The 19,667-nt window shown below is 39.0% G+C and overlaps 1 protein-coding gene across 3 annotated transcripts; it reads right to left on the bottom strand.

Annotated features, from left to right (window-relative positions):
* Window positions 1–1,941: 1,941 nt before the first annotated feature.
* LOC113326837 (calcium-dependent protein kinase 6-like) lies at window positions 1,942–5,315 on the bottom strand. Of its 3 annotated transcripts, XM_026574515.1 has the most exons (3): window positions 4,900–5,315; window positions 4,001–4,814; window positions 1,942–3,641 (listed from the first exon to the last, which is right to left on the bottom strand). In XM_026574515.1, exons 2-3 carry the CDS (start codon window positions 4,223–4,225, stop codon window positions 3,474–3,476), a joined length of 393 nt encoding a protein of 130 aa, XP_026430300.1. In that variant the 5' UTR covers window positions 4,226–4,814; window positions 4,900–5,315; the 3' UTR covers window positions 1,942–3,473. The 3 variants fall into 3 exon arrangements, with proteins under 3 accessions (XP_026430300.1, XP_026430299.1, XP_026430301.1); XM_026574514.1 differs by having other exon boundaries at window positions 4,001–5,314; XM_026574516.1 differs by having other exon boundaries at window positions 1,942–3,654; window positions 4,001–5,310.
* Between the last annotated feature and the right edge of the window lie 14,352 nt (window positions 5,316–19,667).

Here is a 19,667-nt window from a genome sequence, read left to right as displayed (position 1 = left end):
AATGGTGAACCAAGAGTGCCATTTACATGTTGTACCAGCTAAGAAGCAGTGTAATCCAGCTTTTGCCGAAGGGAATGTTCACGCTTTAACTGGAGTAGATATAAATATAAGCATTGCATCACTCTCGCAGAAACGGGGTGTTGAGGTCATGGAAAAATGGTTGGATAGTCGGGGAATTGTGGAAATGTCAGGCGGATTGACATCAGGGAGGAGTTCTTTTCCTAGTTGGCATTATTTTTCGTGTGGTACACCTATAGAATTAAACCAAGCTACATTTGCTACTAAATTGAAATCGTTCTCGGGGGACACGTTTGTGGCTTTGTATATTTCAGTTGGCGTGATCAAGATCCGGACTGGAATTTTTGAGCAGCTCACATGCTTTCGATGTTGCAGTCAGTTGTTGGGCTTCTTACTTCGACACAGATGGCGTTCCAAGGACGCGTTATTCTTTGAAAGGAAAGTGGACACGACAATTACTCCCACAAAGGCTGTTGGGATGGGTTTGAATGATTATTTTGAGCTACAAGAGTACATTCAGGTCCACTCATCTCACAAACATGCGTCTAGAACTAAGAGCACTACCAACAGTAGAGATGGGAAGGCTAAAGTAGGTGGGAGGACATGCCTACAATTACAAACATATATGCAGATTCGATTGGAGCCGACGAAGAGCCACCAACTTGCACTCATAACAGTCGTTTTCTGGCATTTGATCAATAGCTACGTCAGCCGGCTACAAGGCAAAACATCTACTATATTTCAAGATGCAACCTTCACGGACTCTTCATCAGACTTTCATGTTTTCGCATCATTCATCCTTGAGGACAAGGATGTTCTGAAAGGGATGGTATTTGTCATGTCCTCCTCCGAGGGCGCCCGTATCATTTGGATGTCGGTGTTTAGCGAAATCTGTATAGTTGACAGCCTTTAGTTGTAGTAGGGTGTCCTTATCCCTTGTAATGAGCGGTTTAGATGTAAGCTTCTGGTGGCATTATAACCGTTAGATCTACGGCAGAATAATGGTGTCTAGCTTTATAAACATGAGGGAGTCTGTAAGAACAGTTTACCTAAGAATTAATGAAAAGAACCAGATCGTTTCAATCGATCAAACCGTGTTCGCTGGACCGGGAGGCTTGATCCGTGAGGATCTTGACGTTACTACTATCTCTATCCTATTCTTGTTGTGAATCTCATCTAGGTTCATAACATAATCAAACATTCACTTAGACAATAAGGAACTATGCCTCACTTATCCCCTTCGCTTTTGAGATGGTCAAGATTATGTACGGGTTGACGTCTCCAAACTTCTATGTTGTATTTATCAAAATCTAAATCATCCAAATATTCCTCAAACAGTTTTTGTATCTTTGGGATCAGGTGTATTGTTCTGAACTCTCGTCGTCTTTATCTCGTTCTCCTTTGATTTTTCACACGGTTTGGAATCTTTGGGATCAGGTGTGTTCTTCTGAACTCCCGTCGTCTTTGTCTCGTTCTCCTTTGATTTTTCACACTCTTCGCTCAAAGCTGTCGATGATACATGTCTGCCGGTACAATTATTTCCCATCTTAATTTCTTTCCTTTGATCAAATTAAGTTGCTTGGTGATCTGTTTTCTTACTCGTCCCTTAATTTCTTTTGTTGGTCTGTGGCTCTGTGCTTTTCGTTTAAATCTAGCCAGAGAGATGTAGTAATAATAAGATGATGGAAAAAGAGAAAGCTCATCAGCATATATATATATAGAGATGGACTTCCTAGGAAGAAAGGAAAAAGGAAGTACGGGTTTCCGAATTGCTTAGTGATAAGGACTTTTTCTGGCTCCGCATATTTGAGCATCCTTGGCTGCTAAGTAACCTGATTAGGGTCGGTTTGGCTAGCTAATTGGTTGCATAATAAGAAGACTTAAAAGATTAATAAATCCAAACGTGGGTCATATTCCTTATCGTAATAAAATTAAGGGAACATTATTTATATACCTCGTAGCATTATTAAAATTAAGGGAACATTATTTATATACCCCTGCTACGAGGCCCCGTCGAAATATACTCTTATCAACTTAAATAATATCCATAGGCTTAATACATTATTAAAATACCCTCTTTTATATGATGTATATACAAACCACTAACACTAAGCACTATTTTTAAAAAAATAAAATATAAAAATGACTACCCCTACTGCCCAACACAACCATTGTCAACCACCGCCAACAACCACCACCACTGTCAACCACCGCCGTCGTCCACCACCACTATCCACCGCCGTCGTCCACCACCACTATCCACCGCCGTCGTCCACCACCACTATCCACCGCCTCCAACAACCACCATTGTCAATCACCGCCGCCGTCCACTACCACCACTGTCCACCGCCACCAACAACCATCCCCACTGTCAATCACCGCCGCCGTCCACCACCGCCCATGTCCACCGCCGCCGCAAATAACCACCGCCAAGATCCACCACCACTGTCGACCACCATCGCCAACCACCACCACTTCCCTCGTATCCACCACCACCACTTTCCTTCACCACCACTAGTAACCATCGCCGCCATTATTGCCACCACCACCACCACCAACACCACCATGTGGAATCAACTTGCTGAAGTTGTCTCCAAATCTGAGGCAACTAGCTCAAGTTTTTTCGAAAATAGAGGCAACTAGCACAAGTTGTCTCAATAGAATGGAGACAACTAACTCAAGTTGCTAAAAAAAATGGTGACAACTAAATCAAGTTGCCTCCGAATATGAGGCAACTAGCTCGAGTTGTCTTCAAATGTGGAGGCAACTAACTCAAAGTTGCTTTCAAAAGTGAAAGCAACTAGCCCAAGTTGTGTCCAAATCAAGAAGCAACTTGTTCGAGTTGTATCCAAATATGGAGGCAACAAGCACAAGTTATCTTCGAATATAGAGGCAACTAGCACAAGTTGTCTCCAAAAAAAATTATAGACAATTGAATGAACCTGGCGTGAGTCGAACAAACATCTACTGACATATAGTCGATTGTGCTACCATTTCACCACAGATTCGTCAATATAAAACAACATATCATAAGCTTTGATGCACAAACCATTATTGTGCTTCGCTCCTGCATTTCAGCTGGCATTCATCTTATGCAACAACAATCAACATCTTCCACCAACTTCACTTCATAAGCTTCATAATCTGCTGCTCTGCTTCAGACTCGATAGCATCTCCACTACAAACCACCTTCATCTCAAACACATGATGTACCATCCCATTTGCAAACCAAAGCAAGATACTCAGTTTCACCTCCATTCTTCATCTTGAAACCTCCATGGATTACACCTCCAATTTAAACTCCATAAACATTCACACGAAATATATAACAGCATCAGATTTCACCCTTTAATTCACCACATCAAAGCCATTTATCATCCAGGACAAACCCAATTCATTACCGATTTCTACAACACCAGTAGAGCAACATTTTTAATTCAACACACCACCATTCTTCAAACCCATCTGCAAACTATAAGATTTAATTCTTTCTCCTCTTTCTGGTGCTTCAAAATCAAAACTTCTCCAACAACTCCTCTTGCATTAAAACCATCAGCACAACCAGCACCATATCGAACTCGACTATCAGACCCATAACAACTCCACCTTCTCTGTAACTGTAGCTGCAATTTCCACCTAAATCAGCAACACCAATATTCATTATTTTACTAACCAATCTAAAAGTATTATTTGACTGTTCTTTTGTACCATATGACATCAATTGTGAGTGGAGGAGAGCAAAGGTATAAGTAAAAGCAGAAAAAACAGGTACATGTACACCATGTATGCATAATACGTTGTTAGAGAGATCATGAAGTGATCTTTCATGCTTATATTCACACTGTTTCGCATGTTTCTTTGTCCAATTCTAGCAGATCCCTTTCATGATATATATATACATAAACAACATTTAATAAAAATAAAGGTTCGCCTAGAATGATATATGCCTAATTTGAAAAGTTCAATGATTCTCAATACATACATTATCTTGATCAACTTCTTTAGAGATATCCTCAAGAAGAACGTCAGTCATGTTATGCTCCACACAAGCTTGCTGGAGTTCATCAACTGTAATATTATCACTACCGTCTTTGTCAAAGTACCCCGATGCTGCAACCAAGTGTTCCTCATCCCTTTTAACTATCAAACCCATCTCAACAACTACAGCTACATCCAAATCATCAAGAACATCTCTATCACAAGCCATCTCCTAAATCTCCAAAAAAACAATTACCAAGTTCCTCACCAACACTGCAAATACATCCCAACATCCTCATACCCATCTCATCTCTTAGCTCTAATTGTTTTTGTCTGCAATATCATCTCTAATTCTTTTTGTCTGCAATAGAAGCTCCCACCCCTGCAGTTCTATCACTAGCAACTTCTGGTTCCATTTCCATGTTGCACAACAGCAATCAATTAGGTCAACTCCATCTCAGATACCACCAACATCTTCAAATTCCTTATTGAATCAGTCACAAATTAACTTCAACCCAACTCAAAACTGATCAGTAACTTTCAATTGCTTCATTAGAGAGCTTCAATTTCTCTATTTTATGTAAATCAAATCCCTAATTCCTGATTCTTCTCAATAGATCCCTGATTCTTCCCTGCTTTCTCTAATTTCTTGGTTACACAACAATCGAACTCAACAAGTACCAATGACTGATGCATCTTTTCGAAACTGAATTCTTCATTCAAACTAAAAATTCAAACTCCAAATTGTTCATTCAAAATCGAATATCGATCTCAAAAGGTGAGCGAAACCAAAAAAATCAATCTTGATCACTCTAACTCTGATATTAAAACCGTTTATTATCAGAAATTTAGTTTAATAATAAAATCAATACCAAAAATCAAAACCTATATTTGGGATTTCACCTGAATCTTCAACGAAGAAGAAGACCGCTGCTGCTGATGATTTTTACGATTCCGGGATTTGATTCACAAATAGGTGACAGAAAGAGAGAAGTGTTCATGGATCTGGTGATAAAATTGGTGGATTTTGAGGTGGTGGTGGAATTGGAGGTGGATCGATTGGGGTGTTGTTGTTGGTGGTGGTGGTGATTGCCGGCAGAGAAAGAGAAAAGAGATACATGATAATTCACTGAGATGGTGAGGATGGCGATGGAGACGATGCTGGTATTGGTGGCGTTGGTTGTGGTGGCGACGAAGATGGTGGTGGCGATGGAGATGGAGAGAGTTAGGTTGGTTTTTCTCGGGTGAAAAAATGAAGAAGAAGCTGAAATATAAGATGCAAAGGTTAAAACTAGGGTTATGTGAATTGTTTTTCTGTTCGTAATTTAAATTATGCCATTATGGGTATATGTAAATACTCATAAGGCTACTTGTCCAGGATCCATGGATAGTAGGGATGTTTATAACATTCCCATTTAAATAAAAAATAAAAAAATTCTGAAAGAACAATTTTTTTTTTCAAATAAAAAGTATTACATTAACTGGTTGGAAGTCTAACAAGCTAAGATCTAACAATGCACTACTACATTAATTGAACAAGTTGTCGTGATAGTCTACCAGCGAGCCTCATGGATAACCTAGTAAAATGAGCCGAAGCGGATGCAGATGAATATTTTATTAGTTTTACTTATGATAGAACCTTTGATGTAAATGGGAGGATCCATCCCCTCAAACCCATCAACTTTACCCAACTTCGGATATTAGATCATCACGCGGATGAAAATTTAAGCTGGATAAATTCGGGCTTACTCCACTTAATTTGACCCTGTTATTTACTACATAACAAAAAAAGGTCATTAGAAATAACTTCCACAACACCCCTTATCCAACAATTACTTAAGTACCTAATTTAATCCTGTTTAGTTAGCACTAGTTAATCATATTAGATGTTAATTCTTTTTAGATGTTAGATCAACTAATTATAAAGAGTTTTTCAAAACATCAAACAACTTAAATTTTTTGATTTTTTCTTTCGTAAACAGTATCCAGAATTGGTTTACGTTAATGCACTTGTAAATCGATTCTAGATTTATGTTCTAAAATTAACAGAGGACTTCAATAATCGGTTGAAGTTGTCATATGTATAATATGATTATGAAAATCGTTGTTTCACTTGACAAATATAAACCGATTATTGTTTTTCAAAAAGAAAAAAATTCCATTCATTTCATTATTGTAGGATGCATTTAGCACATGCATCAAGCCTTTAAACCCCTAGGCGACCCTAGAGGACGAGTTATAGTCTCGTGAGGGTTTACATAGAGATGTACCCACAAAACCTACACAAAAAACTTCTAAAACCATCGATCTTCGTCGGAGGAATCCGAGTCCCATTCACTCGACATGAAGTCCGGGGAATACTCCGGGATTTTGGATACCATGAATTGATAGCTTGCATTGAATGCGAATGCTTCTCCCTTTTCCTCCAAGTAGCGCGCTTTGACAACTTCATGCTACGAAAACACAAACACAAACTTACTTTGTTAGTGCGGTTTAAGTTGGAAGATCAAACAACATGGATCACGTAAAATAAACCACAAGAATGGTTGCAATTTTTCAATGGAGTAGTTCAAGTGGGCAGCATTCAAAAACCGTTTTTGGATAGCTAAAAAAGCAAGTATCGCATTTTCTATGACTAGGTGCCTATAATGCACATGTTCAACACTTATTCCATTAGGATTCTCAAACTATTGCATATATTTTTTATGCACCTTTGTCCAAAAGGTTTCAATCTCTACCCTTACGGAGGACTGAATTTTTATTTGAGTTTCAGTGTACCATGCTTTGGTGATGGATAGATCTTCAGTTGAATCAAATGAAGCAATTTTGGAGGTATGAAATGAGTAGTTGTGGAGTATATGGAGTGAGAGAGAATAAAATGAGCAGTTTTGGGCCAAATGGGGTCCAAGGGTGAGGTCTTTATATATAGAGAAAGTCTATAACCGCTATTTGTTTTTTGGTAAAAGTGAATAATTTGAAATAATCGGTCTTCTCGAAGGTCTGTAAAATCCAATTATGTTTTTGTGCCACCAGGAATCGGTCTTTCTTGTGAACAACATAAACCGATTACAGACATGTAAAAGATTTGAATTTTCTCAGACATTAATCGGATTATTTAGATGCATATGTGATCCAATTATGGCTTGAAAAACATACAGGAAAAACAACATTTCTAAGGCATGAAGAATCGGATTATATTTACCCTACACATAAACGGATTTTCTAATGGACCTCAACAATCATATTATGTGGATATACCGAGTAGACCGATTTTGAGCATGTGTTTTGGCAACAGAATTGTTGAGCATGCATAAACTTATTTGATACACATAATAGTGTATTGGGGAACTTTTGCCGTCTTTTGATGATCTCAGCAATCATGTCTTTCAGGTACCATGGGGGATCCGCCATTTTCTTGATGAAGTGAACTAGTTTCTGCGAGTCTGATTAAATGCATATGTTAGTCCATTGGTATAGAGATGCCGTTCTTAGGGCCATTAGTAAAGCCCGTGTCTCAGCAAGCAGGGTTATTGTGATTCCCAGGGGTTAGGCCATTGCGACGATAACAGTGGTAGTGGAATCTCTGAAAATGAAACCACCACCCGAGGGACCCGGACGGCCGCGGGCCATTCCATCAGTGTTGATTTTGATCCATTATTGTTCCGGCGGTTTCCACCCAACTTGAATAACTTTAGTCCTCCGGGGTGCCGAAGTGTAAGTGCTTGTAGCATTCATGTCGGGCAGGGGTGGAGGTAGTACTGAATTTGCCCACTTGTATTCATGATGCATCCGATTTGCTGATTTGACTATATCAGAAGGAGGTTTATGTTTCCTTCCACATATCAGATCGTTTCTGGCTAACCAAAGTGCCCACAAGATGAAGCAGAAAGAAGTTGTTGCCGGTGTAGGTTGTTTGAGCTGTAGCATTTGGTTAATGGAGGTTGATGGTGTTAATGGTGGAGGTCTCTGGTATTGAAAGGCAGGCTCTGGTTCAATATGGGTGAAAAGAAGATCACATGCCTCTCAGGCAAATTGGCAGGATACGAGAATATGTTCAGCTGTTTCTGGTGATAGATTACATCTTGGACATATTTCGGAGGTAGTAAGATGAATTTTATAGTACGGTGAATGTAGGTAAACCTTCATTGATAGCTTTCCACAAGAAAAACTATATTTTTGGGGGGGAATTTTAATGTCCATATGTGTGTTGAGGGTTGAAGCTGAATTGCGGGAGTGTGAGAATTAGGATGTTGAGTGAGCATACGGTACCCGGAGCTAACTGTATATTTTCCTGATTTTGTATAGGGCCAAATAATTTTATCTGGTGGACCATCTTGCGGTAGGTGAATGTTAACAATCCTGAGCATGGCTGAGTGTGGTAGCTTTGATAGTCAGTCATGAATCCAGGTGGAGGTAGCTGCATCTATAAGATCAGACACTAAAGGAAAATTCTAGCATTGGTGTTGGTTAACAGGTGGGTGATCCAGGATCCAATTGGAATCGGTCCGAATAGCGTTTCCTGTGCCTATTTTGTAAAAAATATGGTGTGTGATACATGATAGGAGGGAATTGAGTTGTTCCAAAGAGGGCTAGCCGAGTCGAGAGGGATTGGTTGGATTGGAGAAAAGGTTGATTGTGGAAATATTTTTCTCTGCACATTGAAGTATAAATCGAGTCAGGCTGATCATGGATTTTCCAAACTCGTTTGAGTAACAGAGCTTTGTTGTGATCTAATCTTTTCTTAATTCTCAATTTCCCCTTAGCTAAGGGTTTTGAAAGTTTATCCCAGCCTATGGGGTGTAATTTTTTGATGGAAATGGGTTGATATGTTGTCCTGCCGATTCAGAGTAAACATCGAGTAGTTGTTTGAGTTGAATACAATGCAGTTTGGAGGCTTTAAATGTTAGCAGCGGGTCATCGGCATATATTAGGTGTAGAATTGGTGGCGCTTTCTTAGAGATTCTGAGCCCTGAAATGTTGTTTGTGTGTTCCAGGTGCGCAAGGTTTGTAGAAAGGATCTCCGCACAAATAATAAAAACATAAGGTGATAGTGGGTCTCCTTGTCTGATTCCTCAAGAAGGTGAAATATACCCATATGGAGTGTCGTTGACGTTGATAGAGTACGTTACTGTGGAAATGCATAAGATGATATATTGGATAAACTTTTCTGGAAAGCCGAGTTCAGTAAAAGTCCTCTTTATGAAACCCCAATCTAGACTGTCATAGGATTTTTGAATATCTAATTTAAGTGCGATTTTTGGGTCTTTGTTTATGAGGGAGGTTCTGATGTAGTGAAAGAGTTCCCCTGCTATCGCTATATTATCTTGGATCGATCTGTGAGGTACAAATGCACTTTGATAGGGGCTTATAAGGAAAGGTAATAAAGGTCGTAGGTGATTGACCAGGATTTTGGCTATGATTTTGTAAATAACATTACACAAACCAATAGGTCTGAATTGGGATGCATTTGTTGGGTGCTCCCCTTTGGTTATGAGTGTGAGGTTGGTATGATTCATCAAGGGGTGCATATTAAGATTCTCAAAGAATTCTCTAATCATTGCAACGAGTTGGATTTTGGTAGTGTCCCAAAAAACTTTGAAAAACTTACTTGTGAATCCATCCGGTCCAGGAGATTTTTCTGATCCAATTGCCCACAGTGCGTCTTTTATTTCATCTTCAGTTATATCTCGTGTCAGAGCAGTGCATTGGTTTGTTGATAATCTCGAGGTGATCATGGAGAATAGGTTGTCCAGTCTGGTACTAGTTGTCGTATATTCATTGGTATAATGTTGTAAGAGTAAGTAAATGATCTGGCTTTTTTCAAAAACCCAATCGTCGTTCTGGTCGCGCAGTTGTTGAATGGTGTTGCAGCTTCGGTGGATAGTTGCAGTGGTGTGGAAGAAAGTTGTGTTTTTATCTCCAGATTGAAGCCATTGAGTTCTTGCCCGTTGTTTCCATTATGTAGCATGACATTGCAGCAGGGACAAATGGCCTTCAAGAAGTTCTTTTTCCTGTTGTATCCAATGGTTTAATATCAGAGCTGTCTGGTTTGCACATTGATGTTGTGCAAATTGTATCTGTGCCATAGACGTTTTAATCATGGTGGGGAGATGACCAAATGTTTCCTTATTCCACTGTGTAAGGATATTTGCAGTTGTGATGAGTTTGAGTTGAAGGTTGGTCGTCATTCTCCATCATACTTTGTTTCCCAAGCACCATTTACAATGTGGTGGATATTACGGTGAGATAACTAGAGGTGTTCGAATTTGTAATTTCTTACATTTCTCCATTTTAAGTGTTTGGTTATGAGTAGGATAGGAGCATGATCCGATGCAATGCGTGGAAGATGTAGGACAGCCACATGAGGGTTGGTCAGTTCGCCATGTTTGATTTGCCATGGCCCTGTCTAGCCGTTCCATGATGAAATCATCTCCTTGCTGACGATTAGTCCATGTAAATGGGTCGCCTTGGAAGCCGAGGTCTATCAATCCTACTGTGTCGATCATATTTAGGAACGGTGAGTTTGAGCATATATTACCGGTCTTCCACCTTTCTTTTCCGATTGTAAGATGACATCATTAAAATCTCCAATTAAAACCCACTGTAATGGCGAAGGTTGGAAAACATTAGTGAAGTTGTTCCACAAGTCCCATCTAGCATCTGGGTGAGGTGGACCATACATTCCAGTGCATAACCAAGGAAGAGCTGGCGGTTGCGGAGTAACAAGTACATGAATGTAGCTTTGAGAGTGTATTAGAATCTGCACTTGTAGAATGTTCTTCCACATTAAGAATAGGCCCCCTATGTGTCTGATTCTCGGAACAGTAAAGTTGTTGTCAAATCTTAAGGTGCGCTGAACGGAGGACATATGATGTGCAGTCGCAAGAGTTTCTGAAAGAAACACAATATCTGGTCTATGCGATGATACTATTCCGCGCGAATGTTGGATCGTGGTATCTTGGTTGATAGCTTGACAGTTCCAAGCTAAAACGGAGATGTTACTGGCCATGGTTGACGTTGATGATGCGATTGAAACAACAACAAAGCTTGAATGTCTGGAATACTTATAGACACAAAACTGTTGGTATTGTAACCACTCAGTTAATCGTAGAGAATCTCCGGAGTGTGTTGTAGGTCCTTCAGGCTGTTAATACAGCACAATTAAGCGTCTGCAGATTATCAGGCGTCGTTAAAGTTGTAGGCCTAGGAAGCTCGTTGTATCACAAATTAGAGTACCACTTGTATTTTTAGGCCCAAAAGTAATCAGCGAGACAACCAAGCCCACAAAAGGAGAAACAAAATACACCAAAACACACCTCTATTACAAACACCTTACACAGATACAAGGCACACTATTACAAATTTACTACGACAGAACACATAGAGACAGACTCAGAAGATCAAACCAAAGACACAAGGTTGAAACTCTACTATAACTAAGACACAGAGGAAATATACTTCACACTACACACTAATACTTAACTATTACAACACAAGAAATAACAGAACCTGAAGATACTTTACAACTCACAGACCAAGAAACAAGTAAGCTAAAGAAATTAACAAGAAGCTAAAAACCTTCGGAATAAGAGAATACAACACTAAGACACTCAAGAAACAGGAATCCAAAAACGGGAGGGGAGTCTGGTGGGGCTGAAGTTTCACTGATTTCTTCCTTAATTTCTTCCTGATATGCATTAGTATGATCTTCATATCCCAAACAAGCCCAAAGATCCATAGGAAAAGTATCTGGCCTAACGGGAGGGGAGTCTGGTGGGGCTGAAGTTTCAGCCTGGTAGATGTCCACAAGCACCATTGGATGTTTTGCTTCCAGTTATTGAAATATATTCCGTTTTTTCTTATTAGGTTCTTGAAGCATCCAGGCTTTGTAATCATCTATTGTAGGCCAGATAGAAGGTCTAGAGGACGAAGCAGCTGAAGGATCAGTATTTGCAGCTGGATATAACTCCATGGGATCAAACTTCGCTAAATCTTCAGGGAGGAAGGAGTAGAAGTAATGGCTAGGGTTTGGTTTTTTGGCAGAGGATGTGGTGGTTGTTTCCCATGTGAATTCATAGGGATATGGGAGATCAACTGTTTCTTTTGGTTCTGGGGTATAAAAACCGAACTCATCCCATAGATGGGGGTTTACAACATAAGGAGGTGAAAGTGGTGGTGAAATTTCCAGGTTTATACCTGCTATATGTTTCTCCTCTTCGGGAAGGATAGCTTCATTATGATCTGTAATGCTGAGTACAGATTTGTTTGTGGCTATAGAGTGGTTGCTGCTACTGGTACTTGAGGTATCGCTGTCATCATTAAAAAATCCATGTACATTATCTTCATTCCCCATTAAATCTTCCATATCATCATCGTCTTCTTGTTGATGTAGAGGAGGGTACAGGGCTGGTGGAGCAGGCCGTTGATATCCATTTTGTACCAGGTTCTGAGATTGCCTGTATTGAGCACAGTCCACATGTCTATAACCCATCCTTCTGCAGAACTCACAAAAAATGTAAGGTGAATCGTGATATTCGAAGGTGAGCGTGTTTAATCCTCCTCTTCCATTGTCTGCGATGGTGTTTTCTCTTAAAGTGTTGAAAATATTCATCGATACTCTAACTGTCATCTCATAAGTACCTTGTTGAGTGTAAATAGGCTGATCTAAAGCAATAATCTCTCCTATATGGAACACATATCCTCTAACATCATCAAAGTCTTCAAGTTGTTCTAGTGTTAATCCTCTTATAGTAATGTTCAGCTCAACATGAGTAAGGTTAACTTGTTTGAAGTCTTGGTCTTCACGCCAAATACTAATAATGAATATATCACTCAAAATAGCACGAGACCCATGCCTAACCACTCTAACAAATTCATGATAAATCTGAAATCTGATAAGATAGTATTCAACTCCAAATTTCCTCACAGACATACCTCCTCTGACTCTGCATCTTTTCCTCAATGCACATCTGAGATGCCATGCATTTACACCATGTAGAGTAAAGAACCCCCCAATAAGACAATATCTCCACAGATTATGAGGGACATTTTGATGTGCATTTTGGTTTTGGATATTAAGGTTTCTACTAGTGTCTAGTCTCATGGAGGCTTGAAGCATGTGAGTGAGTTGATGTAAGTAACCATTCCAAACAGCAGGCATGATGAAAAAGAAGGGTAAACAACAGTTTAATAAAATTAAAAGGTTTGAAGTGCAAATAGTTTGGGTTGCAATTCGTTGGAGCTAGGTAGAGAGTATTCATCAGGGATAAGAGGTTTAAATATGGGAAACTCATGTTGAGGTTACAATGACAGAAGCTATTGATTTATGCAGAACGAGCATGTCAGAGAACATCAACAAAAGTAAATTTCAAGGACAACACAGTAGCATGATGTTTTAAATGAAAGAGGTATTGAAATTTGTTAGAAATATTTGATAATTTGTGATTAATCCAGACTCATCTAGATTGGTCGGGAGAAGTAGGTAATTCTCTAGACAAAGTTAAGTCCAGAACAATCTTAGATCAGTCCGCACACAAATTGAAGTTTAGACTAATCCGCAACTGTCTAGAGTCTTCTTTCTCTAGACTACTCTTTAGCTTAATGGGCCTCATACTCTAGAGTATTCTGTCTCTAGATACTTCTTAGTAGTCGGTCATGGCCTAGTATAAATAAATGACAATGTAAGCTGTTGTGAACTATCAATCCAAATCAAAAACTCAAGTGAGTGAAGTAAGAGTTAGAGTGAGAGTTAGTAAAGAGTGAGAGCTAGTCAGTAAGAGTCAAAGAGCATCTTGTAAAACAAACGTGTAAGCCAAAGTTGCTACACTAAATCATCTTGTAACATTTTCATTTTCAAAATAATCAAAGCCTCACTTCCAATTAATCAACCTCTCTTCCCAAATCATTTCCATAAACCCATCACACTTCCGCATTGCGCCAACAAATTTGGTATCAGAGCAAACCTAACCCAGTAATTCTAAAACTCTACCCATGGCAATACACCAAAGTATTCAAGGTTTCAATTATGCCCAAAGTCTAATTCCAATTTTTGATGGTGAGAGTTATGATTATTGGAATTTACAAATGAAAACATTATTCATTTCACAAGATTTATGGGATTTTGTAGAAGATGGTTATAAGGTACCCGAGTCGGCAGAAGCTCTATCGTCATGGACGGATGCAGAGAAAAAGAAGTACAAGGAAAACAAGAAGAAGGATGCTAAAGCACTACTATTTCTACAACAAGGGGTAAGCAAAACTATTTTTCCTCGAATTTCGGTGGAGAAAACTTCGAAGGAGGCCTGGAATATTCTCAAAGTAGCATTCCAAGGATCAGAAAAGGTAATCTCCATTAAACTACAAAACTTATGGCGAGATTTTGGTAATCTACTTATGAAAGAAAATGAAACTATCCACAATTTCTTTTCAAGAGTTACTGGTTTAGTAAATCAAATTAGTAGTTATGGAGATACCATAGAAAATAAAAGAGTTGTAGAAAAGATTTTAAGGAGCTTACCGTTCAAATTAGATCACATCCTCGCTGCCATTGAAGAGTCCAAAAATTTATCGACTCTCTCGGTACACGAATTAATGGGTTCACTCGAGGCGCACGAGAAAAGGATAAATAGGTTCGCGGAGTAACCGTTGGAGCAGGCGTTTCAAACAAAAATAAATTTCAGTGAAAAGAAAAATACGGAAGCCAAAAAAGAAAGCTCCAGAGGGGGATCGTCATCAACATCAGCTCACGAGAAAGGGTCGACATCAAATCAAGGGCCCAAAACTTTCTACCGCGGACGTGGAAGAGAAAAAGGAGGTTACAGAAACAACAATCAAAGGTACGGAAAAAATTACTCATCAAATCTCCGTTGCAATGTTTGCAAAAAGTTTGGCCATGCAACCGAAAATTGTAAATATAAGTGCACCAAATGTGATAAATTAAATCGCATGGAAAAAGATTGTTTGCTTAACGAAGCTAACTATTCCGAGACAAATGATTTTCAAAATCAAGTATTTTATTCCTGCCTCACCTCGCAACAAGAAGCACAAGATATATGGTACATCGATAGCGGATGCAGCAGCCATATGGCAGGAAACAAAGAATATTTCGTAAAATTGGAGGAACAAGAGATTCCACCGGTAAAGCTCGGAGATGGAAAGTTCCAGAATTTTGAAGGAAGAGGAGTTATATCCGTACGTACAAAGTCAGGTAAAACTCGATACATATCTGATGTTCTTTATGTTCCTGGCCTAGCTCAAAATTTATTAAGTGTTGGACAACTTATAAGAAATGGGTACTCACTACATTTCAAAGACGGAGAATGCACAATTTATGATAAAATTAACAAGCAATTAGTGGCAAAAGTAAAAATGTCAGGAAATTTTGTCTTTCCTCTATCTATGCTATCAATTGAAAATTGTGCAATGAGTACCAATCATATTGATCAATGCAAGTTATGGCATTTGAGGTACGGGCATCTCAACTATAGATCCTTGAAGGTTCTAAAATCAAAGAACATGGTAATTGGTCTTCCCAATATCAGCGGTGGAGATAAAATATGTGAAGGTTGTATTCTTGGAAAGTTCCATAGATTTCCATTTACAAATAAATCGTGGAGAGCAAGAAGGCCCCTCGAATTGGTGCACGCCGATATCTGCGGTCCGACAAGAACAACTTCACTCAACAACATAAGATATTTTCTCCTATTCGTGGATGATTATACCAGGATGATGTGGGTGTATATTCTCGAGCAAAAGTCCGAGGCATTCCCTAAATTCCTAGAGTTCAAGGGGCTGGCAGAGAAGCAAAGTGGTCACCAACTAAAGGTTTCCCGTACAGACTGTGGTGGAGAATTTACCTCAAATGAGTTTATCAACTACTGCAAAGAAAACGGTATTAAGAAGGAGCTTACCGTCCGATACACTCCACAACAAAACGGCGTCGCGGAAAGAAAAAATCGTACGATCGTGGAAATGGCTCGCAGCATGTTGAAAGCAAGGAAGCTACCCAACTGTTACTGGGCAGAAGCAGTCAACACGGCGTTCTACATCCTTAATCGTTCGCCAACAAAAGCAGTTCTCAACAAAACTCCATATGAAGCTTGGCATAAGAAAAAGCCCGAGGTAACTTCTTTCAGAATTTTTGGTTGCGTAGCATACTCACATATTCCATCCCAAAATAGAGAAAAGTTCGATGAAAAAGGAGAAAATCTAATATTCATCGGATACAGCAAAGAGTCTAAAGCATATAGACTTCTAAATCCAGATACAAAGGAACTGGTAATTTCAAGAGATGTTATTTTTGATGAATTCAAATCATGGGATTGGAATGATGAAGCAGACAACTACGACCTGCCACTACTCATCGAAGACGAGCCAGATCAGCCACGTCAAGAAGAAAGTACTCCACCAGCAAGCCCGCGATCTCCTAGTCCAACACAACAAAGTCCAAGTTCATCGGAAGCAAGTGCCCCACCTAGAAAGGTGCGTTCCCTAAGAGATATTTATGATACATCTAATTGTGCATTTATAGCACTAGAACCTCAAAAATATGAGGAAGTCGCAAAAGAAGAAAAATGGAGACATGCCATGGACGAAGAAATGCGAGTGATCGAGAAAAATAAGACATGGGAGCTTGTCAATCAGCCAATTGATAAAGAAATAATTGGTCTGAAATGGGTCTACAAGACAAAGTATAATGAAGACGGTTCAATTCAAAAACATAAGGCAAGGCTAGTTGCAAAAGGATATTCCCAGCAACCAGGAATTGACTACTACGAGACATTCGCCCCAGTCGCTCGCATGGAAACAATCCGAATGGTGTTAGCTTTGGAAGATCAACTAAAAATGAAGGTCTACCAATTGGATGTAAAGTCGGCGTTCCTAAACGGAGAACTTGAAGAAGAGGTGTACGTCGAACAACCTCAAGGATATGTCTGCAAAGGAAAATAAAAAATGGTATATCGTCTCCGCAAAGCACTATATGGTCTCAAGCAAGCACCGCGTGCATGGAATAACAAAATCGACAAGTATTTCCGAGATAATGGATTTGAGAAAAGTCCAAGTGAGCCATCACTCTACATCAAAAAACAAGGTACAGATTTTCTAATCGTCTGTCTCTATGTTGATGATTTAATTTACGCCAGCACAAAACAAGAAATGGAAGAAAAATTTAAGAAGGAGATGATGAAAGAATATGAGATGACAGACTTAGGACTTATGCGATATTTTCTTGGGATTCAAGTAAAACAATCTCCCGAAGAAATATTCATTTCCCAAGAAAAATATGCAGAAGACTTACTGAAAAGGTTCAACATGATGGATTGCAAACCAATTGCAACTCTAATGGGTACCAATGAGAAATTGGTAAAAAATGATGGAGCGACAAAAGTTGATCCAACCTTATTCAGAAGTCTAGTCGGCTCACTGATCTACTTAACAAATACAAGGCCAGACATCGTCAATGCTACAAGTATTGTTTCTCGGTTTATGAGCGAGCCAAGCAAGTTACACTATGCAGCCGCAAAGAGAATTCTTCGGTATATCAAGGGAATGAAGGATTTTGGCATCAAGTATACAACAGAAAAAGATAATGATTTAATTGGCTTCACAGATAGCGATTGGGCAGGTTCTATTGAAGACCGAAAGAGCACATCAGGCTATGTTTTTTGTATGGGAACAAAAGTTATCTCTTGGAGTTCTAAAAAACAAAGTACGGTGGCACTATCGTCAGACGAAGCAGAGTACATATCATCAACAAGTGCAGCATGTGAAGCAGTATGGTTGAGAAGAATAATGACCGACCTACAACAAAGGAAAAAGCAGCCGACGACTATCTACTGTGACAACATGTCTACAATTGCAATGACAAAAAATCCAGTCTTCCACGGAAGGACGAAGCATATAGAGCTACGACACCACTTCATCAGAGAATTAGTGGAAAATAAAGAAGTCGAGCTCCAATTATGTCCGACAAAAGAACAAAATGCGGACATCTTCACAAAATCAGTCACCGTGGATAAATTCAATCATTTCAGAAAAAAACTTAACATCACAAATTAAGAGGGGGTGTTAGAAATATTTGATAATTTGTGATTAATCCAGACTCATCTAGATTGGTCGGGAGAAGTAGGTAATTCTCTAGACAAAGTTAAGTCTAGAACAATCTTGGATCAGTCCGCACACAAATTGAAGTTTAGACTAATCCGCAACTGTCTAGAGTCTTCTTTCTCTAGACTACTCTTTAGCTTAATGGGCCTCATACTCTAGAGTATTCTGTCTCTAGATGCTTCTTAGTAGTCGGTCATGGCCTAGTATAAATAAATGACAATGTAAGCTGTTGTGAACTATCAATCCAAATCAAAAACTCAAGTGAGTGAAGTAAGAGTTAGAGTGAGAGTTAGTAAAGAGTGAGAGCTAGTCAGTAAGAGTCAAAGAGCCTCTTGTAAAACAAACGTGTAAGCCAAAGTTGTTACACTAAATCATCTTGTAACATTTTCATTTTCAAAATAATCAAAGCCTCACTTCCAATTAACCAACCTCTCTTCTCAAATCATTTCCATAAACCCATCACACTTCCGCATTGCGCCAACAAAATTGTAGTTCAAAATAATGGCAGGTGTACATAAGAGCCAGGCAGCTGCTTTGTAAAAATGATAGCCTAAACATTATCCAATAGCATAATAACCTCTGGTTTTACCCAATCTTCATAAAAACCAAGATGGTACGAAATCATAAATACCTGATTTGATAACCCATAATAGGAAGATGTGAAATACCATACATTCTATAAGAAAGAAATTCACCGCCGAAAGAGGGATGAAGAGGAAAGCCACCACGTCTGCTTCTTATTGAAATTCCTATCCAAAACTCGTTGATATATGTGAAATAATACCAAAGCAATTGATTGAGTTCATAAATGGAAGGGGGATTTAATATGTCGTCTTGAATAATGGATCTAGATAGAACAACACCAAAATTAGAAGGAAGTTGGAATCAACAAAAAGCAGGGACAAAATAGGTTTTGAAAGGATTAATCTAATAGAAGAGATTGATGTTGAATTGGGCTGGCCACCCTAGAAATTAGCAGAAAAATTGAAAGGAACAATGAAATCTGTAGAATTAGGGTTTGGGATTTTGAGAGGAAAAAAACAGTAAGAAAACAGGTTTCAGGTGTGAGAGCGTTTTTCGACCCTTTTTTAGATAAGATTCCTCTCTATTTTTAATTAAAACTTGAAATGCATTAAGTTCAACACCATGATCATCCAAAATATAAACCTTAACCATCCAAAGTCTAAAGTTTTAAAAACCAAAAGGTTAAACAACCAAGACTTAATAAACTTAAACAATCCATTCTTAAAAACTTAAACAACCAACGTCTTAAAAACTTGAACCAAAATCATGGAGCACCAGCATCGGGAGCAGCAGCACCAGAAGCATTTTCAGCAGCAACAACATCATTAGCAGCAACAACAACATCTTCTGCTTCAGCCATTGCTTGAAATTGAGCCATTTCTTCCCACAAACCTTCCTTTAATCCATGACGATCCCTCTCATCTAAAATCATGTTTCTGCTCATCCTAGTGAACCTCATGAAGCTCCTCCGTTGAAAGCTTGTCAATCAATGCGCGGGCTTGTTCAAGATGGGTCTCACCACCATAAGCAAGCTCATAGAG

Source organism: Papaver somniferum, unplaced genomic scaffold, assembly GCF_003573695.1.
Source record: "Papaver somniferum cultivar HN1 unplaced genomic scaffold, ASM357369v1 unplaced-scaffold_10, whole genome shotgun sequence".
In the NCBI taxonomy this organism is placed as follows: Eukaryota; Viridiplantae; Streptophyta; class Magnoliopsida; order Ranunculales; family Papaveraceae; genus Papaver; species Papaver somniferum.
This window is presented reverse-complemented; position numbering and strand designations above follow the sequence as displayed.